The sequence below is a fragment of the Salmo salar genome, chromosome 04 (assembly GCF_965601325.2).
Source record: "Salmo salar chromosome 04, fSalSal1, whole genome shotgun sequence".
NCBI lineage: Eukaryota > Metazoa > Chordata > Actinopteri > Salmoniformes > Salmonidae > Salmo > Salmo salar.
In genome coordinates, this window is record NC_138294.1 from 45723015 (window position 1) to 45748691 (window position 25677).

At 43.2% G+C, this 25677-nt stretch overlaps 1 protein-coding gene and 1 long non-coding RNA gene across 2 annotated transcripts in view; one reads left to right on the forward strand and one right to left on the reverse strand.

Annotated features, from left to right (window-relative positions):
* Window positions 1–19433, forward strand: part of LOC106603043 (ADP/ATP translocase 2) — a 25570-nt gene extending 6137 nt beyond the window's left edge. The window contains exons 2-4 of the mRNA XM_014196171.3: window positions 15272–15755; window positions 15857–15997; window positions 17019–19433. Of these exons, the coding sequence (XP_014051646.1) occupies window positions 15272–15755; window positions 15857–15997; window positions 17019–17176 (783 nt within the window). The 3' untranslated portion in view covers window positions 17177–19433. The remainder of the gene's footprint in view (window positions 1–15271; window positions 15756–15856; window positions 15998–17018) is intronic.
* Window positions 19434–19534: 101 nt separating this feature from the next.
* On the reverse strand, window positions 19535–25677 carry LOC106603044 (uncharacterized). Its single transcript, XR_001328359.3, has 5 exons — window positions 22146–25677; window positions 21428–21486; window positions 21126–21270; window positions 20897–21050; window positions 19535–20815 (listed from the first exon to the last, which is right to left on the reverse strand). It is a non-coding gene; the product is annotated as an uncharacterized LOC106603044 (long non-coding RNA).

The window sequence follows — 25677 nt, forward strand, 5'->3', positions numbered from 1 at the left end:
TTTGTGCCATGGATCATCGCTACAGGCTCCGGGCCATGGATCATCACTAGAGGCTTCGTGCCATGGATCATCACTGGAGGCTTCGGACCACAGATCATCACTGGAGGCTTCCTACGTGGAGCTGGAACCGGTCTCACCAGACTGGGGAGACGCACAGGAGACTGGGTGCGCAAAACAGGCACAGGGTATACTGGGCCGTAGAGGGGCACTGGAGGTCTGGAGCTTAGGGCTGGCACACCCCGTCCTGGCTGGATGGTTATTTTAGCCCAGCAAGGGCGGAGCGCTGGCACAGGACGAACTGGGCTGTGCTGGTGAACGGGGGGTACCGTGCGTAGAGCTGGCGCAGGATAACCTGGGCCGAAGAGACGCACTGGAGACCAGGAACGCTGAGCCGGCACACTTCTTCCTGGCTGACGGCCAACTCTAGCACGGCAACGGTGAGGAGCTTCCACCGAGCGCACCGGGCTGTGAGTGCGCACTGGCAACACAGTGCACATCCCCGCATAACACGGTGCTTGCTCGGTCACTCGCTCCCCACGGTAAGCACGGGGCGTTGGCTCAGGTCTCAACCGCGACTTCGCCAATCTCCCCGTGTGCCCCCCCAACAACGCTGCCTCTCGGGCTTCCGTTGTTGGGCTAGCTCCTCATAGCATCGCCGTCTCCACCTGCTTCCATGGCAGGGTCTTGTCCCCTGCCATTACCTCCTCCCAGGTCCAGGACGTCCTCCACTCTCTCTTCTCCCTAGCCCAGGATCCCTGCTCTTCCTGGGCACGCTGCTTGGTCCTTTGGTGGTGGGATCTTCTGTCACGATCGTCAAAAGGAGTAGACCAAGGCGCAGCGTACTTAGAGTTCCACATGTTTAATAAATAAGAAACTCACAAAAAACAATACAGAAGAAAATGAACCATGACGTTCTGGGCTGCTCACAGGCAGCTACACAAAAACAAGTACCACAACTAAAGGTGGAAAAAAGGGCTGCCTAAGTATGATTCCTAATCAGAGACAACGATAGACAGCTGCCTCTGATTAGGAACCATACTCGGCTCAACACAAAGAAATATAAACCATAGAATGCCCACCCCACACCCGGACCTAACAACCTAGAGAAATAAACCGTCTCTCTCAGGTCAGGGCGTGACACATATCTCTTGATGATGTCATTGAATGTCTCACCAACTTTGATCCATGCCTGGGCCTGCAGCACGCAGGGTCGAAACTACAGAGCAGTACAAAACGAGAGAACACACATGGTTAATGTTCTGGATAAAAATTTAAAAATATATATAAACTCAGCAAAGAAAGAAACGTCCTCTCACTGTCAACTGTGTTTATTTTCAGCAAAATTAACATGTGTAAATATTTGTATGAACATAACAAAATTCAACAACTGAGACATAAACTGAACAAGTTCCACAGACATGCGACTAACAGAAATGGATAATGTGTCCCTGAACAAAGGGGGGGTCAAAATCAAAAGTAACAGTCAGTATCTGGTGTGGCCACCAGCTGCATTAAGTACTGCCGTGCACCTCCTCATGGATTGCACCAGATTTGCCAGTTCTTGCTGTGAAATGTTACCCCACTCTTCCACCAAGGCACCTGCAAGTTCCCGGACATTTCTGGGGGGAATGGCCCTAGCCCTCACCCTCCGATCCAACAGGTCCCAGACGTGCTCAATGGGATTGAGATCCGGGCTCTTCACTGGCCATGGCAGAACACTGACATTCCTGTCTTGCAGGAAATCACGCACAGAACGAGCAGTATGGCTGGTGGCATTGTCATGCTGGAGGGTCATGTCAGGATGAGCCTGCAGGAAGGGTACCACATGAGGGAGGAGGAGGATGTCTTCCCTGTAACACACAGCGTTGAGATTGCCTGCAATGACAACAAGCTCAGTCCGATGATGCTGTGACACACCGCCCCAGACCATGATGGACCCTTCACCTCCAAATCTGGATCGCGCTCCAGAGTACAGGCCTCGGTGTAATACTCAATCCTTTGAAGATAAACGCGAATCCGACCATCACCCCTGGTGAGACAAAACCACGACTCGTCAGTGAAGAGCACTTTTTGCCAGTCCTGTCTGGTCCAGCGACGGTGGGTTTGTGCCCATTGGCGACGTTGTTGCCGGTGATGTCTGGTGAGGACCTGCCTTACAACAGGCCTACAAGCCCTCAGTCCAGCTTCTCTCAGCTTATTGCGGACAGTCTGAGCACTGATGGAGGGATTGTGCGTTCCTGGTGTAACTCGGGCATTTGTTGGTGCCATCCTGTGCCTGTCCCGCAGGTGTGATGTTCGGATGTACCAATCCTGTGCAGGTGTTGTTACACGTGGTCTGCCACTGCGAGGACGATCAGCTGTCCATCCTGTCTCCCTGTAGGGCTGTCTTAGGCATCTCACAGTACGGGCATTGCAATGTATTGCCCTGGCCACGTCTGCAGTCCTCATGCCTCCTTGCAGCATGCCTAAGGCACGTTCACGCAGATGAGCAGGGACCCTGGGCCTCTTTCTTTAGTTTGTTTTCAGAGTCTGTAGAAAGGCCTCTTTAGTGTCCTAAGTTTTCATAACTGTGACCTTAATTGCCTACCGTCTGTAAGCTGTTAGTGTCTTAACAACCGTTCCACAGGTGCATGTTCATTCATTGTTTATGGTTCATTGAACAAGCATGGGAAACAGTGTTTAAACCCTTTACAATGAAGATCTGTTAAGTTATTTGGATTTTTACGAATTATCTTTGAAAGACAGGGTCCTGAAAAAGGGACGTTTATTTTCTTTGCTGTGTTTAGTTACATTAGAAGTGTCCATCTAAGAAGGCTCAAGGTCATTGGCCACAGATAAAATTACGTCAAATCATATTATATCTACAGATTGGACAAAATCTTAGCTAGCTAAGCTAAAAATCTCGACAATCTACTGGCAAATCCTTCTTAATTTGTGTCATATGAAGAGAAATAATGAAGAGAAATTATAGATAAAACGTATTGGTGCTTATCGGCCATTGGACATAAACGTTACACAACAAGTTGGAAATCGAAAATTCAACAATGAGTGGTTTGGAAGGAATCAGTGGCTAACTGCAAGCATTGTAAAGCAATCACTAGCCGGTGGAGTGGGTATGTGGTCCCAATTATTGGTTTAACACGGAACCCAAACCGGCTGCGTGCGTGCGACATCGTGCATACATTTATTTTGTCCCCCTACACCAAATGCGATCACGACACGCCAGAGTTCCCGACTTACAATTCCGAGTTGGATGACCGTTCAAAACACATTTTCCCAGTCGGAGCTTGTTTCTTCCTGAGTTTCCAGTTGTCTAGAATTCACGTAAGTCAGATTTCCCAGTTCTGAGTTAAAAGTTGTTTTGAGCACAGCAGAAATCCTGCTGGATTGATAGCATGGCATATGCAGCTTATAACCTGTTTCAGAGAAATGTATTCATCGAATATTGTAAGAGCTTTCATTGTCTGCTTATATGCCCCCTTTATTTATTCTACGGTTCTGACATGGTGTACAGTGAGAACACTGTAAGAATGGCCCATGTTCTGAATTCTGTCACTGTACATTTCAAAAGTGTTGAACAAATAGTTATATTGACTATGTCCTTCCTAGCTCGCTCATTAATATCTTAATTTACGTATTGCCTCTTATCCGTTTGTCGTCCCCTTATGCCATAGTTTGTAAATCTCAATCGTCAGTAGAAACCACATTTGTTTAAGAAAGTCAGCCATGTTAGCTATGTTTTTTTAAAAGGCAGTAAATGAGGCTGAATGAACTGTTTCCCTGCCAGACAAGGCTCCGCTGATAGCCAGGGGTAGCAGTGGTAAGGTGTTGGGACAGCTTTATGTAGGCCCTAACAGTTTGTGGGCACTGTTTATCACCATTATAGTGCAATTAATGTATTGTTTAGGGGCTTTGCTGGCACGCATCCCCCCCCCCCCCAATTTTGTTTTATGGCCCACAAAGATTGACATGCTAAAATTGCCACTGATGCCATTGCAGACTACTGTAGCCTAACATTTCATACAATAAAAATATTGAAATTACTATATCACTGGAGTCATTGCAAATCTATTTGTGCCAATTGTGTAGCCTACCTGGAGCTGGCAAACCTATAACTCAGTTTGTTGTTGTAGCCTTGTGTTATTATGCAATTATTAATGGCCAAATTTAGTTAATTAAATTGGAAGTTATCAACTGTGAACATGGTCACAGCCCTATTGCAAATGTACAGTGCATTCAGAAAGTATTCAGACCCCTTGATTTTTCCACATTTTGTTACGTTACAGCCTTATTCTAGAATTGATTCAATTGTTTTTTTTCAATCAATCTACAGTACAGACTACCCCATAATGACAAAGCAAAAACACGTTTTTAGAATGTTTGCAAATGTGTGTATGTATGTATGTATGTATGTATGTATGTATGTATGTATGTATGTATGTATGTATGTATATATATATATATATATATAATATATATATATATATATTAGACAGAAGTATACATTTACATAAGTAATCAGACCCTTTACTTCGTTTTTCCCCCCTCATCAATCTACACACAATACCCCATAATGACAAACCAAAAACAGTTGATATACTTTTTGTAAATGTATTCAAAATAAAAAACTGAAATATCACATTTACATAAGTATTCAGACCCTTTACCCAGTACTTTGTTGAAGCACCTTTGGCTGCGATTACAGCCTCGAGTCTTCTTGGGTATGACGCTACAAACTTGGCACACCTGTATTTGGGGAGTTTCTCCCGTTCTTCTGTGCAGATCCTTTCAAGCTCTGTCAGGTTGGATGGTGAGCATATCTGCTCTATTTTCAGGTCTCACCAGAGATGTTCAATCAGGTTCAAGTCCAGGCTCTGGCTGGGCCACTCAAGGACATTCAGAGACTTGTCCCGAAGCTACTCCTGCGTTGTCTTGGCTGTGTGCTTACGTTCGTTGTCCTGTTGGAAGGTGAATCTTCACCCCAGTCTGAGGTCCTGAGTGCTCTGGAGCAGGTTTTCATCAAGGATCTCTCTGTATTTTGCTCCGTTCATCTTTCCCTCAATCCTGACTAGTTTCCCAGTCCCTGCCGCTTAAAAACATCCCCCCCAGCATGATGATGCCACCACCATGCCTCACCGTAGGAATGATGCAAGGTTTCCTCCAGACGTGACGCTTGGCATTAAGGCCAAAGAGTTCAATCTTGGTTTCATCAGACCAGAGAATCTTGTTTCTCATGGTCTGAGAGTCCTTTAGGTGCCTTTTGGCAAACTCCAAGCAGGCTGTCATGTGTCTTTTACAGAGGAGTGGCTTCCGTCTGGCCACTCTACCATAAAGGCCTGATTGGTGGAGTGCTGCAGAGATGGTTGTCTTTCTGGAAGGTTATCCCATTTCCACAGAGTAAAACCCTTCGACCTCATGGCTTGGTTTCTGCTCTCTGGGACCTTATATCGACAGGTGTTTGCCTTTCCAAGTCATGTCCAATCAATTGAATTTATCACAGGTGAACTCCAAGTTGTAGAAACATCTCAAGGATGATCAATGGAAACAGGATGCAACTGAGCTAAATTTCGAGTCTGAATATTTATGTAAAATAAGTTATTTCTGTTTTTTAAAAACCTGTTTTTGCTTTATCATAATGGGATATTGTGTGTAGATTGAGGACATTTTTATTTATTTAATCCATTTTAGAATAAGGCTGTAACATAACAAAATGTGTAAAAAGGGAAGGGGTTTGAATACTTTCCGGATGCAGTGAATTATTCTCCACATTTAATGACAGTTTCATTGTGGACCTTTCCCTAAAATGAGATGTTGGCATTTTGAATTGCAATTATAAACCCAGATTTTAGTCAGTAGCTGATGCCTATTGAAATAACAGGTCAACGGTTTGTAGTTTTAACATCTGGCACATAATAATGGTACAATTGCCAGAAAGTTCGAAGAAGTGTTTCTTGCACAGAGATTTCAAGATCCTCTGTCCAGCTTTCATCACTCAAACTCCTGTCCGATTTATCTATGGTTATGCACATGCGCAAACGGGATTTATTCACAATTATAAACAGGGTGGTTTAAGCCCTGAATGCTGATTGGTTGAAAGCCATGGTTAATCAGAAGTGTACCACTGGAATGACAAAAAACTTAGCTTTTTACTGTTCTAATTACATTGGTAACCAGTTTATAATAGCAATAAGGCACCTCAGGGGTTTGTGGTATATGGCCAATATGTGACTCAGCACCTGGATTCGTTTTTTTTTTACATTGGATACAAGTAGAGACTCAGAGCTACAAAAGTGTATATCATACACTGCATTTGAGGAAACAATGGGAAAGTAATTATGATTTGAAAGTTGATAACTTAAACGCCCATTTGAGAAAACCGTCTTTCAATGTTTTGGTACTACTATTGGAGAGCCCTTCTTTGTCTACATCCATTCAGCATTGTTCCCACTCTCATAAGCCTTAGCCCCACACATCTCTTTAAGGGTTGATCCAACCGTTTTGTACTAACTTGCCAGCTACTTCCAGACATCTGAGAGAGAACAGCTCACTGAACATTACTCGCCCTATCTGTGGTTTTGCGTTCAGAGCGCACACTGGACGCTCTGGCCAATAAGTAGGATTGTTCTGAAAGCTCTGACATCACAACTACAATCAAGCATCAAAGCTAAGTGGCTAACATTGGCTAGTTACTTCCAGACACATAATGAGAGAACACCCCACTCTGACCATTTTACTCGCCCTAGCAGAGCTGGTTAGGTTTTTTTCATGTTATCCAGAGCGTTGGTGACTGTAACTGCTGCTGGCAACAATTTAATTAAGCTTTGTTGCCGACGTTTACTGATACCGGACATATTCAACGTGTGTAGAGCATTCAAAAATGTATCAGTTATTCTGCACGCTGGCACACTAAGAGGAGAGTGTTTTGTAAAGAAACGTTGCTAGATAGCTAGCTAGGTAAACAATGAATCCCAACACATGACGTAACGTTAATTATTTTTCTGAAATTGAGTGGTTTTCATTTTTTGTGTGAAGTGCAATTATTGTCCAGCAACGTTACCCATCAGTGTCCAAATTTCATGAACAAGCCCTTTTAGCTTGGAAACTATATTATGTCCACAACTTCTCCCCACACAAGGCACTTCTGTGGAACAACAAAGATATTGTTGTTAAAAACAAGTCTTTGTTCTTTCCTAAGTGATTCGAAATAAATATTAGATTTGTGTTTGATTTATTTGATCAAGAAGGAAATATACTCTCTTATAGAAAGTTCTTACAAACATATAACTTCCCAATACATTATAAAGAATGTAATTCTATATGCAAAGCAATACCTTCAGGACTTACTCAATTAATTATATCTCATTTGTGTTTTGGCGAACATGTCACGTTAGATACACATTTTATGTTATTAGATTTCCCCCTGCTGGATAAGAAATGTAATAATACATTCATAAGATAACTTTTTCACTCCAAGAACAAGATCTCTCCTAGAGGGAAATTCTTCTGGAACGTACAGTCGTGGCCAAAAGTTTTGACAATGACACAAATATTAGTTTTCACAAAGTCTGCTGCCTCAATATGTATGATGGCAATTTGCTTATACTCCAGAATGTTATGAAGAGTGATCAGATGAATTGCAATTAATTGCAAAGTCCCTCTATGCCATGCAAATGAACTGAATCCCCCAAAAACATTTCCACTGCATTTCAGCCCTGCCACAAAAGGACCAACTGACATCATGTCAGTGATTATCTTGTTAACACAGGTGTGAGTGTTGACGAGGACAAGGCTAGAGATCACTCTGTCATGCTGATTGAGTTTGAATAACAGACTGGAAGCTTCAAAAGCAGGGTGGTGCTTGGAATCATTGTTTTTCCTCTGTCAAACATGGTTACCTGCAAGGAAACATGTGCCGTCATCATTGCTTTGCACAAAAAGGGCTTCACAGTCAAGGATATTGCTGCCAGTAAGATTGCACCTAAATCAACCATTTATCAGATCATCAAGAACTTCAAGGAGAGCGGTTCAATTGTTGTGAAGAAGGCTTCAGGGCACCCAAGAAAGTTCAGCAAGCGCCAGGACCGTCTCCTAAAGTTGATTCAGCTGCGGGATCGGGGCACCACCAGTACAGAGCTTGCTCAGGAATGGCAGCAGGCAGGTGTGAGTGCATCTGCACGCACAGTGAGGGAAAGACTTTTGGAGGATGGCCTGGTGTCAAGAAGGGCAGCAAAGAAGCCACTTCTCTCCAGGAAAAACATCAAGGACAGACTGATATTCTGCGAAATGTTCAGGGATTGGACTGCTGAGGACTGGGGTAAAATCATTTTCTCTGATGAATCCCCTTTCCGATTGTTTGGGGCATCCGGAAAAAAGCTTGTCCGGAGAAGATAAGGTGAGCGGGAGTGGGCAAGGGAGTGGGCTCACTCACAATTTTGCCTAAGAACACAGCCATGAATAAAGAATGGTACCAACACATCCTCTGAGAGTAACTTCTTCCAACTATCCTGGAACAGTTTGGTGATGAAAAATGCCTTTTCCAGCATGATGGAGCACCTTGCCATAAGGCAAAAGTGATAACTAAGTGGCTCGGGGAACAAAACATCGATATTTTGGGTCCATGGCCAGGAAACTCCCCAGACCTTAATCCTATTGAGAACTTGTGGTCAATCCTCAAGAAGTGGGTGGACAAACAAAAACCCACAAATTCTGACAAACTCCAAGCATTGATTATGCAAGAATGGGCTGCCATCAGTTAGGATGTGGCCCAGAAGTTAATTGACAGCATGCCAGGGCGGATTGCGAGGTCTTGAAAAAGAAGGGTCAACACTGCAAATATTGACTCTTTGCATCAACTTCATGTAATTGTTAATAAAAGCCTTTGACACTTATGAAATGCTTGTAATTATACTTCAGTATTCCATAGTAACATCTGACAAAAATATCTAAAGACACTGAAGCAGCAAACTTTGTGAAAATTAATATTTGTGTCATTCTCAAAACCTTTGGCCACGACTGTACATATTACTGAAATTGAATCAAATGAAGTAAAATAAATTCACTTTAAAATCTTGCACCAAATATGCCCTTGCAATAACTTGTCTAAATTATTGGATTTAGAGGACATATGCCTTTTCTGTGATAAAGAAGGAGAAAGTATTATACACATTTTTATGAGTGTGACTCCATGAAGTTATTTCGGAGCGAGTTAAGTATTTACATTTTTCATTTCATCAATAAGACCCATGTATTTACAATGAAAGAAAAAATATACATGGACATATACAAATATACATATATCATGATGTCTTATGATTGTATGGTAATTTGAAATGTTATATTAATTTTTTTAAATAAAAACGTTAGCTAGCTAGCTAACAGTACACTTTAACTTGAAATGAAAATACTTTGTCAAAATTAGAGTGGAGTCTTTTGTTTATACATGTAGCTAGCTAAACAATGGACCGTAATCACAACTCATGACGTTATTACCCTGCATGAATCTGCAGGTAGCTAACCAACCAGGTTCTATGGCAATAACTAGTCAAGCAAATGTGTCTGAGATACAAAAAATAAGATCATACACATAACATAAGATAGCGACCCACCCAGCTAACGTTAGCTAGCTAACAGTACACTTGAAATGAAACAACTTTCTGTCAAAATTAGAAACATGTAATATCTGAATATCTTACCAGTATACATCATGGTTGGACGCGTCTGATGTCTGATGCCAATCATGGTTGCCTTAGTTTGACGATGTAATCCAGACGGGTGTTTTCTCCATCTCCATCTTCTTAGCTATCATACTTGAATTCCACTGATTTCAAAACTTGGTCCTCCAGAAAGTGGAGAGCATGCACATAATGTTAGCTAGCGAGCCAGCCAGCTAACGTTAGCTGTTAAAAGCCGCGTTCGACACGATTACCTAAACATACTGACCCGCTCCAATAGACAGATGCATGCAATATGGTAGACCAATCCAAACTCATCTCTTGGCATGTCCAGCCCACTCATTATCTCAGCCAATCATGGTTAGAGGGAAGGTTGCTCGCTTTTTCTGTGGCTAAACCAACCAGGCTCGTAATTTAACAATTTTATTCGTATTTACAGATGGCATACAAGTTTGATATTAAGGCACATGAAAGTTCACATGTTCGAGAAGGCATTCCTGCCAAGAAACTACGTTCACAGCTCCTGTGAAGTCGTGACTTGCGACATATGCCTAGTTTCCTGAATCGGGTCACATATCCTAAGAACAGCCCTTAGCCGTGGTATATTGGCAATACATTGCCCAGGTATTCCTTAGAGGTGGGATTTCAGGTGTCTCCGGAAGGTGGTGATTGACTCCGCTGTCCTGGCATCGTGAGGGAGCATGTTCCACCATTGGGGTGCCAGAGCAGCGAACAGTTTTGACTGGGCTGAGCGGGAACTATGCTTCCTCAGAGGTAGGGAGGCGAGCAGGCCAGAGGTGGATGAACGCAGTGCCCTTGTTTGGGTGTAGGGCCTGATCAGAGCCTAAAGGTACGGAGGTGCCGTTCCCCTCACAGCTCCGTAGGCAAGCACCATGGTCTTGTAGCGGATGAGAGCTTCAACTGGAAGCCAGTGGAGAGAGCGGAGGAGCGGGGTGACGTGAGAGAACTTGGGAAGGTTGAACACCAGACGGGCTGCGGCGTTCTGGATGAGTTGTAGGGGTTTAATGGCACAGGCAGGGAGCCCAGCCAACAGCGAGTTGCAGTAATCCAGACGGGAGATGACAAGTGCCTGGATTAGGACCTGCGCCGCTTCCTGTGTGAGGCAGGGTCGTACTCTGCGAATGTTGTAGAGCATGAACCTACAGGATCGGGTCACCGCCTTGATGTTAGTGGAGAACGACAGGGTGTTGTCCAGGGTCACGCCAAGGTTCTTAGCACTCTGGGAGGAGGACACAAGGGAGTTGTCAACCGTGATGGCGAGATCATGGAACGGGCAGTCCTTCCCCGGGAGGAAGAGCAGCTCCGTCTTGCCGAGGTTCAGCTTGAGGTGGTGATCCATCATCCACGGGACCACTGTCTCCTAGAGATGAACGTAATTTGAAGCGAAAAGTGCAAATCAATCCCAGAACAACAGCAAAGGACCTTGTGAAGATGCTGGAGGAAAAAGGTACAAAAGTATCTATATCCACAGTAAAATGAGACATATATCGACATAACCTGAAAGGTCGCTCAGAAAGGAAGAAGCTACTGCTCCAAAAATGCCAGACTACGGTTTGCAACTGCACATCACAAAGCCCTGACCTCAATCCTATAGAAAATTTGTGGGCAGAACTGAAAAAGCACGTGCGAGCAAGAAGGCCTACAAACCTAACTCAGTTACATCAGCTCTGTCAGGAGGAATGGGCCAACATTCACCCAACTTATTGTGGGAAGCTTGTGGAAGGCTACCTGAAACGTTTGACCCATGTTAAACAATTTAAAGGCAATGCTACCAAATACTAATTGAGTGTATGTAAACTTCTGACCCACTGGGAATGTGATGAAAGAAATAAAAGATGAAATAAATCATTGTCTATACTATTATTCTGACATTTCACATTCTTAAAATAAAGTGGTGATCCTAACTGACCTAAGACAGGGAATCTTTACTAGGATTAAATGTCAGGAATTGTGAAAAACTGAGTTTAAATTTATTTGGCTAAGGTGTATGTAAACTTCCGACTTCAACTGTGTGTATATATATATATATATATATATATATATATATATATATATACTGCTCAAAAAAATAAAGGGAACACTTAAACAACACAATGTAACTCCAAGTCAATCACACTTCTGTGAGATCAAACTGTCCACTTAGGAAGCAACACTGATTGACAATAAATTTCACATGCTGTTGTGCAAATGGAATAGACAACAGGTGGAAATGATAGGCAATTAGCAAGACACCCCCAATAAAGGAGTGGTTCTGCAGGTGGTGACCACAGACCACTTCTCAGTTCCTATGCTTCCTGGCTGATGTTTTGGTCACTTTTGAATGCTGGCGGTGCTTTTACTCTAGTGGTAGCATGAGACGGAGTCTACAACCCACACAAGTGGCTCAGGTAGTGCAGCTCATCCAGGATGGCACATCAATGCGAGCTGTTGCAAGAAGGTTTGCTGTGTCTGTCAGCGTAGTGTCCAGAGCATGGAGGCGCTACCAGGAGACAGGCCAGTACATCAGGAGAGGTGGAGGAGGCCGTAGGAGGGCAACAACCCAGCAGCAGGACCGCTACCTCCGCCTTTGTGCAAGGAGGAGCAGGAGGAGCACTGCCAGAGCCCTGCAAAATGACCTCCAGCAGGCCACAAATGTGCATGTGTCTGCTCAAACGGTCAAAAACAGACTCCATGAGGGTGGTATGAGGGCCCGACGTCCACAGGTGGGGGTTGTGCTTACAGCCCAACACCGTGCAGGACGTTTGGCATTTGCCAGAGAACACCAAGTTTGGCAAATTCGCCACTGGCGCCCTGTGCTCTTCACAGATGAAAGCAGGTTCACACCTAGCACATGTGACAGACGTGACAGAGTCTGGAGACGCCGTGGAGAATGCTCTGCTGCCTGCAACATCCTCCAGCATGACCGGTTTGGCGGTGGGTCAGTCATGGTGTGGGGTGGCATTTCTTTGGAGGGCCGCACAGCCCTCCATGTGCTCGCCAGAGGTAGCCTGACTGCCATTAGGTCCCGAGATGAGATCCTCAGACCCCTTGTGAGACCATATGCTGGTGCGGTTGGCCCTGGGTTCCTCCTAATGCAAGACAATGCTAGACCTCATGTGGCTGGAGTGTGTCAGCAGTTCCTGCAAGAGGAAGGCATTGATGCTATGGACTGGCCCGCCCGTTCCCCAGACCTGAATCCAATTGAGCACATCTGGGACATCATGTCTCGCTCCATCCACCAACGCCACGTTGCACCACAGACTGTCCAGGAGTTGGCGGATGCTTTAGTCCAGGTCTGGGAGGAGATCCCTCAGGAGACCATCCGCCACCTCATCAGGAGCATGCCCAGGCGTTGTAGGGAGGTCATACAGGCACGTGGAGGCCACACACACTACTGAGCCTCATTTTGACTTGTTTTAAGGACATTACATCAAAGTTGGATCAGCCTGTAGTGTGGTTTTCCACTTTAATTTTTAGTGTGACTCCAAATCCAGACCTCCATGGGTTGATAAATTGGATATCCATTGATTATTTTTGTGTGATTTTGTTGTCAGCACATCCAACTATGTAAATAAAAAAGTATTTAATAAGATTATTTAATTCATTCAGATCTAGGATGTGCTATTTTAGTGTTCCCTTAATTTTTTTGAGCAGTGTATATATATATATATATATATATATATATATATATATATATATATATATATATTCATTTTTACAACATGTGTATATAGATATATATCTATATACATGTTTTAAAAATGTAATGGTCTAAGTCCACAACATTGCTTAAACCACATCAATATGATTCTTCAATAACACAGACCACAAAGCAAATTGGGGAGAAAAATAGGTTTATTCAAATTGAACAAATCATAGTTGTTATGCTGAGAAGTAGATGGTAGATGTTCATTCTTCTTACCACATGTAGCTATGAGTCCTGGACTGAAATTCCTCCCATGTCTCTGACCCATTAATCATTAAAAACAACTATTTACATTGATCATTAATTCCCTATTACAGAAAAAAACATCCCATTGATTGTTAATTCCTTCTTGACCTTTAGTCCTCTGTGTTGTGTATTTATTCTTCGAATATTCTTACACCTAATAACCAACACTTTGGACAAAGGTTTTCAATACCTGGTTTACATACCCATTGTTGCATTAGGTAGTATTTAGTGGTAGATAAGTTGAAAAGTCTTTCCTACCCTACCGGCTACTGATGTGATTCTTATGCGAGATGCTCCATGCCAAAACCAGTTGAGAGCTGCACACCAGCTGCTTGCAGATTATATGTGGTGCGCATGTGAATATATCTCATGTGCTTTGCGATTGTGTAGGCTACTTTGTGCATGACTTCTCTATTGTACTACATAATTGATAAATCGTATACCTCCACTACACTACTTTGATAGGCATCAGTAGGGATTAAGAAGTAAGTATACCCAATGCCCACAGAAAAAAGTGGTTATACTGCCTTGATCACACCGATGTTGTCATTGTGCAAAATAGTATGCGGCATCATCTGGTTATGTGTGCAACAAAAGTTCAACATTCACCTTCTGCTACCATTTCTGTGAAGCCGTCTACGTATGCACCACACGGAACGCACTGCAACTGGCTCTGCAACGCAATGCTTCAAGCCAAACGCAGCGTTCCATTGGAAATGAATGTACTTCTAGTGTACCAAAATGCTAACTCTCTGTTGGTGTGATCGAGGCGTATGGCTTATACCTGTGTATACCCTCCACAACAAAAAGTGCACTCTCTTACACGAGTGCGTTAGTATTACGGTTGCTGTCTTTTCAGAATCACGAACCTGTCACACACTGAAGGCATATAGGTTTGCCACTGTGCAAACATATCTATAATAGTTATTAAGGCTGTTAAGATACCGCATTAATCTTTCAAGAAAGGAGTGTATATGTTTGGCCTGACTGAATGGAAGCTGATGATAATGAGTTTTTTTATCTGCTGGTCTCGGGAAGAAATTACAAGTCCTCACTGTCCGAGACCGAGTCAATACCTAGTACAAATGTATCCAATACCGAGACAAAATAGAGACACTCAATATGGGGTCTTGAGACCAGACTAGTACTACAACACTGGGTTTCCTGGTAAAACTAGAAGTATTTCAATCTTCTCGATTGACCAGTGTGGATAAAGGTAAAATTTGGAGTATAGTAGCATATCCCATCCCTGCATTGAGGTTCGTTTTCCAACCATTATCTCGCGCCGGTTCCACGTTGTCTTAATGTAACCATGATTTCGTTCAGACCCCAGGCCTTATAAAAAAAGATTGCAGTTTTGAAACTGCAGTAAAAGTGCAGTAACTGCTGTCGACTGTGGTATTTTGGACACAGTAATTGCAGCATACTGCAGTTATACTGCACTCTAACTGTAGTTATACTGCAGTGTACTGCAGTTATAATGCACTCTGACTGCAATCTTTTTTCGTAAGGGAGGGCAGCTCAGTGTAAACAATTGTAACAGTAGGGTCGGTATCTTCCGGCAAGCTGCAGGGCTTACAACTTCAAAGCTTTACCATCTTGCCATGTTAAGGGTTGTATTGCACAGTTTTCTCCTATTCTTTAACAGGTCCAACATGCCAGCAAGCGGATCACAAAAGAAATGCAGTACAAGGGTATCGTCGATTGCATTACCCGCATTCCCAAGGAAGAGGGCTTCCTTGCCTTCTGGAGAGGTAACCTGGCCAATGTCATCAGAGCCTTTCCCTCCCAGGCCCTCAACTTCGCCTTCAAAGACAAGTACAAGAGTGTCTTCCTTGATGGCGTAGACAAGCGCAAGCAGTTCTGGAGGTACTTCGCTGGCAACCTGGCTTCTGGTGGTGCTGCAGGAGCCACCTCCCTTTGCTTCGTCTACCCTCTTGATTTCACTAGAACCCGTCTGGGAGCTGATGTCGGAAAGGCCAGAATGAGGGAGTACAATGGTCTAGCAGACTGCTTGGTGAAGACGTTCAGGTGTGACGGTCTGAGGGGTTTGTACCAGGGCTTCGCAGTGTCTATACAAGGCATCATCATCTACAGAGGTTCCTACTTCGGCATGTATGACACAGCTAAAGGTATATAACACTGATAACATTTTCACAGAAAGATATTGGTGTCTGGACATTTTATAGATATGCGTGTGGATAGGAATATGTACTATTCGGTGTGCTTGCAGGTATGTTGCCAGACCCCAAGAATACTTCCATCTTAGTGAGCTGGGCAATCGCTCAGTCTGTAACTGCTGTGGCCGGCCTGACGGCCTACCCCTTCGACACCGTCCGTCGTCGTATGATGATGCAGTCTGGCCATAAAAGCGGTGAGTTTCCCTGTGACCCAAACCATTTAAGCCCCGTTTCCATTGGCACTTTGAAGTCCACCCAGGTTGGGCTGGCCTTGGTGGGCTATCTCAAATTACGTTTCCACTGCCTCCAGAAATGAGAAATGATGTCATGTTGCTAGGTAGCCAATGTGTGACTGCAGCTGGCTTAGCTAATGTTGCTAGCTAGCGAGGAGAAAGATGTTCAATAATTTTATTCACCCATGCCATACTGTAACTAACGTTACCCCATACTCCTGCCAGTGCCAGCCAGACTCAGAGCCATGTATTGCTGGCGTTAGCTAGCTAGCTAAACGTAGCATCGTCTCTAGCATAACAGGCTAGCTAGCTTAATTCCTACCTTGCTTGCCATGGTATTGGCTATTAGCTAGCTAGCTAACCAAGCAAACCAGACGACAGGTACATATCAAGCTTTCAATATGACCTGGCCAGCTAAAATTCCTGCTAGCTCACGTTAGCTAGCTAGGTAGTTTGTTTCAACTCTGATTTGCTAGCTAATGTTAGGTAGCTAGTATTCAGTGGTCGACTGTTCTCATAAAAGTTTGTGTAGGTTCTCATAAAAGTTTATTGTGTAGTGCAAAAATGAATGAAGGATCCAGCTATGGTGGTTATTCGTGTCATGTCTGTACTGCAGTACTGCTTGTCCATGTGCTAGCTAACAGCAACAAGCCCAGACAAGCTATCTAACGTTGTGTCAGCATCCAGCAGTGATCAGCTTGGTGGTTGCATAGTCACGGCGTCACCAGACCGAATTCTAATCGAGCTGGCACCAGTTGTGAAACTGGGCTGTACTGGTCCTGGTTTCCCTCGATCCTGCTCGAATTTGAGTATTCCATTCGAACCAGCTCAAATCCGTCCCTAATTTTAAGTGCCAGTGGAAACAGGGCTTTTAAATGAATCGGGAGGAGTTACACATCTGGAAGACTAGTAGCAACATGATATTCCAAATACTACTTAATAGGCATAACATCCTAACTTGTGTCATCTTACATTTTTAAAGCTGATATCATGTATCTTGGGACCATTGACTGCTGGATGAAGATTGCTCGTGATGAGGGTGGAAAGGCCTTCTTCAAGGGAGCCTGGGCCAATGTTCTCCGAGGCATGGGTAGTGCCTTTGTGCTGGTCTTTTACGATGAGCTCAAGAAAGTCCTCTAAATTCCTTTTTTAAAACATCCCTGGCTAAATGTAACACAACTTTTCATGCCTATGGACTGCATTCTGCCTTATTTATTTGAACCCTGCCTTCCTACAATCTATGGGTAGTGATTATGCTCTGGCCTCAGTTAGATAAAATGGGACCGCCTTAAAGCTAAACCAAAGGTTTACAAACTACAGGCCACTAAGTGCACTGGTTTAAATGAAGATATGGATTTCTCACCATTCCTGTAGTCTTAGTGGTCCCTTTGATGACATTTAGTGGACATAATTGCCCTATTGCTATGTTTTAACTACTATGGTCCATGTTTGCTGCCATCTTGTGTGCTATAAAATGTGTCTCCTACTCTCACCATTTTTCCTAATTTGTATTTTCTAATACTTCTAACATGGAACAAAGATTTAAAAACACTAAAACCTTTTGGCTGCATGGCCTTCGTCAGGGAATACAAAGATCCAATGAGGTCTTCTTTTGAACAAACCTAACCAGCCCAATTTTGAATATAATCTAAATTTGATCACGCTCACATTTTCTCCTGACACACAAATGGACTATAAATACATAACGTTACCAATTAGTTTATCCTGACCAGATGGACAGGGCGCAGAGGCTGTATGCAGCTGCTCTTAATAGTATCCTACAGTTGATCAGACGGAAAAATAGTCTTGTTTTCATCCCATACAGCATGTCAGATTTCTAGTGTTTAGGTGTAGTCTAGGCTGCAGCAACAATTATGTCATGAGTTTTTGCTTGTGTCTGTCCGGAGTGATTGTGTTCTTTGCTAAATAAATACAGGAGGAAAGTGCAAAGCCTACTTCAGTGCACGTGAAAAAAATGTGCTGCGTCAACCTATCTTTAATCTAAAGTTTAATGGATGATGCGATGGAAGCTATCAAGTCATTCGGAATTGTTTTCGACATCCCAGAAAAGATGTTTAGCATGTAAAGCATCGTAACGTGCAATTACAGGTGGCTTGATGATAGGCTCCCTGTTAAAACCATCTATACATTTGATACCAGTTGCTATTGAACGCTCTCACCTTTTCATCCTTCTTTATGAAACTGATCTCAGGAAGAGGTTGACCCTCGCTTTTAATTCGCACCTTTTCCGTGTACCCCAGAGAGTGAAAGGGGCTCTTCAATAAAAAGTCCACAACATTTTAGGCAGCGTTGGCCATTCTTCCATTCTGGCAGAGAAAACCTCACACTCACTGGTAAAATGTTAGTTAGCTACTGAAGTTAGCAAGGCAACTTTAAATAAATTGCACTAACTGGACACAAAAATAAAGTTCTAAACCCAAGAAAACTATTTATAATTTGCCTCCTCCATCACCTGTAATTTAAAAAACTAATTTGAACTATCACTCTTCACTCTTAATCTCTATCCAACAATGTCACCAAGCTTCTCAACACATAGAACCCCCATGATGCTCTGTGGCACAATCCCAGTACAACACGCTAGGTTCGTTCTCTGATCTTACATCTATGATTGGATGGACAACATGTCAGTTCATACTGCAAAAGCTTTGATTGGTTGGAGGACGTCCTCCGGAAGTGGTCATAACTACCATGTATGTCTACGGAAGGGGGTGAGGCCTACCAGCCTCCTAGGTTTTGTATTGAAGTCAATGTAGCCAGAGGAGGACGGAAGCTAGCTGTCCTCTGACTACACCATGGTGCTAGCCCAGACAGTGCTGTTGAAGTCAATGTAGACCTTCATTGCAAAACAGTGTATTTTAACCAATTATTTGGTGACATATGAATATATTTCGTTTAGTTTTTAATGTTTCACTATTTTTATGAAATTTCCCTGAGGAGGATGATCCTCCCCTTTCTCCTCTGAGGAGCCTCCACTGGCTGTCATGTCCTGACCAGTAAAGGGGTTATTTGTTATTGTAGTTTGGTCAGGACGTGGCAGGGGGTGTTTGTTTTATGTGGTTCAGGGTTTGTTGGGATATGTGTTTATGTAGAGGGGTGTTTGTTTAGAGTATTCCGGGGTTTTTGGTTATGTTCTATGTTTTGTATTTCTATGCTCTGTCTATGTTGTGTATTTCTTTGTGTTGGCCTGGTATGGCTCTCAATCAGGAACAGCTGTACATCGTTGTTGCTGATTGGGAGTCATACTTAGGTAGCCCTGTTTTCATCTGTCCTTTGTGGGAAGTTGTTTTTGCACTGCTGTGTTTAGCCTGTAATACTGTGCGTTCATTCGTTTTCTTGTTTTGTAAGTGTTCAAATAAAAGTTAAAATGAGCACTCAACCCGCTGCGCCTTGGTCTACTACATACGACGACCGTTACACTGGCCCTGAAAAAAAAGGCAATGCAGATTAATGAAAGCTTGCCTTTCAGTGCTGTTATTCAAGCTGTGTGAGGGAAACAGATTTATTTACACACTTGTTGTAATTTGTCATATCATTATCATTTAATGGTAAATGTATCTATTTTCTTTGAATTCTTATCATACATTACATTCAATGACATTTCATATCATTTCTGTAGTATGTGCAGACAAAAATGGATCATCTAGTTACATAGATTCACAAAGGTTGAAATATTAGATTTGGTGTTCTTAAGTTCTAACATAAAGTAAACCGTGCTGGTGGTGTTGGGTGGCATGCATCCAGGTAAACACAGTAGTGTTGTCCTTCAAGTTAGTATTGCGGCATGGGAGATGACACCTTGCGCATTTCCTGAACATTTGGGCTGAGTTCACACAGGAAGCAAATAACGTACCTGCAGGAATTTGGAATCTGTAGGACAAGTTGCCAACTTCCTAAAGCATTAGTGCTGGCTGCTGATCGGGCCGCCAAAAGCATGCCTCTGTAGTTTGGTCGCTGAGGAGCTGCAGCGATGAGACAAGATTGTAATCACGAAATTGGGGAGAAAAGGGGGTTAAAATAATAATCCGGCACTATGTACAAAGAGGGCAGGTGGAGGAAGAGAGTGAATTGGGAGCCTTGAATAAAGAGATGATCTTTTGAAGCGGATTACTGCTGAGTCACTCATGCCCTGGTCAACTGTACACTATATTGGAAGGATGTGCCCCAGTCAACTGTACAGTATATTGGAAGGATATGCCCCGGTCAACTGTACAGTATATTGGAAGGATATGCCCCGGTCAACTGTACAGTATATTGGAAGGATATGCCCCGGTCAACTGTACAGTATATTGGAAGGATATGCCCCGGTCAACTGTACAGTATATTGGAAGGATATGCCCCGGCTTTTTATTTTTATTTCCCTTTTGACTTTCACTTCATAATAAGACTATAGAGTTCTGGCTTTTTGGAGATCTGCACGACGGATCTTAGCCTGACAAAAAAAATATAGTTTTATATATTGGTTGTAGATAAGTGAGACCATCAATAACCATCTAGAAAAACTTTTGTGCGTTGTTGTTTTTCCAGTACATTGTCCTTTTAGTGCACATACAAAATTAAGTCAAGGGCAGTAGTGTGTGCAGGTCTTTGCACTTACCCAGCACTAACACACTAGATTTAGCTTATCTTATGCATATGACCCCATGCTGGATGCTTGAGGTGGGACCCACTTCCTCCAGACTTATGGCCCTCAGAGAGGCCTCCTCAGTGGGTGTCAGAACAGGGTCATGGAGAGGCTGCTTGTTCTAGGAAAGTTTGGGCCTGGAGCATATAATATCTGAAATTAGTTTACAATTATAGAACACAAACAGAAAAAAAAACAAAGGAACTTTTTATACCAACCTTCCATCCAGCCACCACCTGCTCTATGCGTTTTGGGCCAGAGGGCTGCTGGTTCAGTGGGAAGACCAGCTGTTCTGCCTTCTGGTTCTGCAGGACCACACTCTGCCAGCGGGACACCTCTTGACGTTTTCTCAAAAGCCACTTCTCTTTGGATCTGTAAAAGGATATTTGTTAAATCCTCAGTTGTAAACAGAGGCCTGCATTCAAGACTACCCATTGATGGTCTTACCCGTTCTGTCTACTTCCTGGTCAGGGGTGTTTCCAGGGTGCTCTGGTTGTGTTGAAGGTTCTTCAGCTGCTTCTCCGTCTTCATTAAGGCACTGGGGGTCTTACCCAAGGTTCCAATGAGGTCAAATTGATTTTGTCTAATTCACCTGTCATTCATGACACGCAGACAGCCATACAGTTCAGACTGTCAAATCACATGTTCCTGGATCTTGTCAGACATTTAGCTACACGTTTCACTAGTGAACTGCCAAACTATCTTGATATAAGCACAAAAATAAACAGGGTACATTTAGTTTAATTTACCTTTGACTGTGAATTCTGACACCTGAATGCTTTCTTCAGACCGTTCAGTAAGCTTCTTCCTAATAGTATGAATAATACACATTGACAAAAAAACGGATCAAGCATACATGACTACAAAAGCAACACAAATAAAAAATGTTACATTACATACTGGTGATTTAATTAAATTGGTAGGCTAAGTCCTCCGGTCTGCATTTCTCTTTGTTAGGTTGTAATTTGAAATACTTGCTACACCAGAAGTTAATGGTTATATGTAGGAGAAATGTATATGGTGGGGTCAATTGAGGGTGGATAAGATCCAGGGGTTTGGAAAGTTACTAAGTAAGGGAAAAGGCAATCACGTTGTTGTGGTCACTGATAAGGGTGGATAGCTGTAGATTAGGGAAGAATGTGGGCCGAGTTCAGGTCAGGTCAGGTCCCATGAAAGGAGAAGGAACAGTTTTATTACCCACATCACATAAATTCCTGCCTAGCAACAAAGATGTAGTGTTTAGAGAAAAGGAGGAGGCTAAGCCTAAAGGGGGCTATAAATACTTGTGCTTGTGTAAACATGTCTTTGTCTTAAGCAGCTGAATGACCCAGCGGTTGAATAAACTTGGTTTGAGCTTTACTAGTCGTCTGCGAGTTTTACTCTGTTCATTTAGAATCTAACATCTTGTACAACTCCAGAAGCCCCACTTATCTAGGAATGTACCATTAAAACATGATCAGTTCTGACCTTTTCTTCCCCCCCAAGCGAGCTGATAGCCTCCAGTAGCTTGCAGTGTTTCTTCTATCATCACTGCCTCCCTGTATCAAACAAGACACACAGTACCAAAGTTGACCGACCAATCCATAATTGATTTGCTTGGAAAAGTCAGATTCAATATAGTGATCTCCTTCTACATGTTTCTAAAATCCCAATAGACACATATGAGCAATTCCAGGTTAATGGAATAACTCTTTAAATCAGATTATTCACTTTAAAATGTATGCCAAACAAAAACCATTGATTTCAACATTTACAAATTATACAACTATGCAAAAGGACAGAAACCACTTAATGTCACCATTCTCTCTACCTCTGCTGAGCTGTACTCAATGAACAGCATTCTCACATACAACGCGTTCGGAAGGTATTCGAACCCTTTCCCTTTTTCCACATTTTGTTACGTTACAGCCTTATTCACAAATGTACTAAATTATTATTTTTCCTCATCAATCTACACACAATACCCTAAAATGACAACACAAAGACAGGTTTAGACATTTTTACAAATGTATACAAAACAAAAACAGATATATCATATTTACATAAGTATTCAGACCCTTTGATATGAGACTTGAAATTGAGCTCAGGTACTTCCTGTTTCCATTGATCATCCTTGAAATGTTTCTACAACTTGATTGTAGTCCACCTGTGGTAAATTCAATTCATTGGACATGATTTGGAAAGGCACACAACTGTCTATATAAGGTCCCACAGTTGACAGTGCCAAACAATTCTGAAAGTGCATGCAATTTTCAAGTGAAGTGCAAGCTACTCATAGTTGGGCTGCGAGCTACTCGCAATCGACCTGTTGGAGACCCCTGCCCTAGATCCACTCCAATTCACATATCACCACAATAGACCCAGAGATGACACAATCTCAATCGCACTCCACCGAAAACTGTCAAACAAATATCACATATCAGACAGTGCAAATTCCCAGCTACAATCTAGTCAATGGAACATTGACATTATCACACCCCTAGTTATCCACTATTGGCTTAAAAAGACAAATCTAACAATATCTGGCAATTAATTTCCAGCAATATTGCCCGTCTGTCTGCGTGGTGCTTGCGTATGTCTATCACTCCGTGTGTGGTCAGTTGATGTGATAACCGTCTTGTGTGTTGATTATAAATACTTTCCCCAAAGCCTTCTCAATTAACCCATCAGAGTCTGGGGGGGGGGGGGGGGGGGGTCTACTAAGCTATATGGAATTGTTTTAAGAAGGTCATACTAAGGACCAATAAGCTATTTGATTTTGAAGCAGTTTGTCTTACTGCTAAACACATTGCATTACAGATTCACCACATGGAACAGATAATCCCCCCCAAATATCAGCAGGAAGTTTTTTCTGAAGAGCCTCTCCTATATCTGAGAGATACTTTTGTATATATAGTGTATGTGGACACTCCTTCAAATTAGTAGATTTGGCTATTGCTGTTGCTGACAGGTGTATAAAATCGAGCACACCGCCATGCAATCTCCGCAGACAAACATTGGCAGTAGAATGACCTTCCTGAAGAGCTCAGTGACTTTCAACGTGGCACCGCCATTGGACTCTGGAGCAGTGGAAATGTGTTCTCTGGAGTGATGAATCACGCTTCACCATCTGGTAGTCCAACGGACGAATCTGGGTTTGGTGGATGCCAGGAGAACACTACCTGCCCCAATGCATAGTACCAACTGTACAGTTTGGAGGTGGAGGAGGAATAATGGTCTGGGGCTGTTTTTCATGGTTCGGGCTTGGCCCCTTAGTTCCAGTGAAGGGAAATCTTAATGCTACAGCATACAATGACATTCTAGACGAATCGAATTCTGTGCTTCCAACTTTGGGGAAGGCCCTTTCCTGCATGACAATGCTTCTGTGCACAAAGCAAAGTCCATACAGAAATGGTTTGTCGAGATCAGTGTGGAAGAACTTGACTGGCCTGCACAGAGCCCTGACCTCAACCCCATCGAACACCTTTGGGATGAATTGGAATACCGACTGCGAGCCAGGCCTAATCCTCCAACCTAACTAATGCTCCTCCAACCTAACTGTGGCTGAATGGAAGCAAGCCCCCACAGCTAAGTTCTAACATCTAGTGGAAAGCCTACCCAGAAGAGTGGAGGCTGTTATAGCAGCAAAGGGGGGTACCAACTCCATATTAATGCCCATGATTTTGGAATGAGATGTTCAACGAGCAGTGAGCTTGTGTGGCCTACCACTTCGCAGCTGAGCCACTATTGCTCCTAGACATTTCCTCTTCATGATAACGGCACATACAGTTGCCCCGGGGCAGCTATAGCAGTGCAGAAATTTGACAAACTGACTTGTTGGAAAGGTGGCATCCTATGACGGTGCCACGTTGAAAACCACTGAGCTCTTCAGTAAGGCCATTCTACTGCCAATGTTTGTCTATGGCGATCGCATGGCTGTGTGCTCGATTTTATACACCTGTCAGCAACAGGTGTGACTAAAAAAGCCCAAACCACTAGTTTGAAGGGGTGTCTGCATTCTTTTGTATATATAGTGTATATTGAGAGAAAACATAGTGTACTACTTTCTCTTGTACACTAAGGACCCGCGGAAGAGTTGCCGGGGAGAGAAGAGAAGAACGTGACCATTTGAAAGGTAAAAAAAGATGAGTAGCTTGCGAAATATTTAATGGTAGAAAAGGTTGGAGACCCCTGATCCAGGGTGTCTGGGATGATGATGTTGATGTGTGTCATGACCAGCCTGTCAAAGCACTTCATAATTACAGATGTCATTTAGGCAAGTGACCTTGGGGCTCTTGGGAACAGGGACAATGATGGTCAGCTTGAAACGTGTTGGGATTACAGACTGAGACAAGGAGAGATTGAAAATGTCTGAAGACACTTGCCAGCTGGTCTTCGCATGCTTTGAGAATGAGCCCTGGATTTTTGTCCGGAGGCCTTGTGACTATTAGCCTTTTTTAAACGTTTTGCTCATATCGGCCACGGAGAGCGAGATCACACAGTCATCCGGAAAAGCAGGGGCTTTCACGCAAGGCACAGTGTTATATTCCTCGAAGCAAGCATAAAAGCCATTTAGCTCGTTTGGGAGTTCTGCATCACTGGGCAACTCATGGCTGGGTTTCCCTTTGTAATCCGTTAACGTCTGCAAACCCTGCCACATTCAACGAGCATCGGAGCCTGTGTAATAGGATTCCACCTTACTCCTATACTGGCCTTTTGCACGTTTGATGTCTCGTCTGATGTCGTAGCTTGATTTCTTGTATGCGCCCATGTCCGTGTCCCGTTCCTTGTAAGGGGTAGCTCTAGCCTTTAGTCCAGCGCGGATGTTGCCTGTAATCCATGTTTTTTTGTTTGGATACGTTCGTATCACTGGTACTTCCTGTTTGAGCAGGAGAGTAGTCATGGTCAGATTGAGGTAGGGTGGTATTTTGCCTTCTCTCCCCTATGAACTCACAGCGAATTGCGGAGTGGTAACGTGCTTAACCATGACGCTGTTAAAAAACTCAAGGTTTAAAATGGT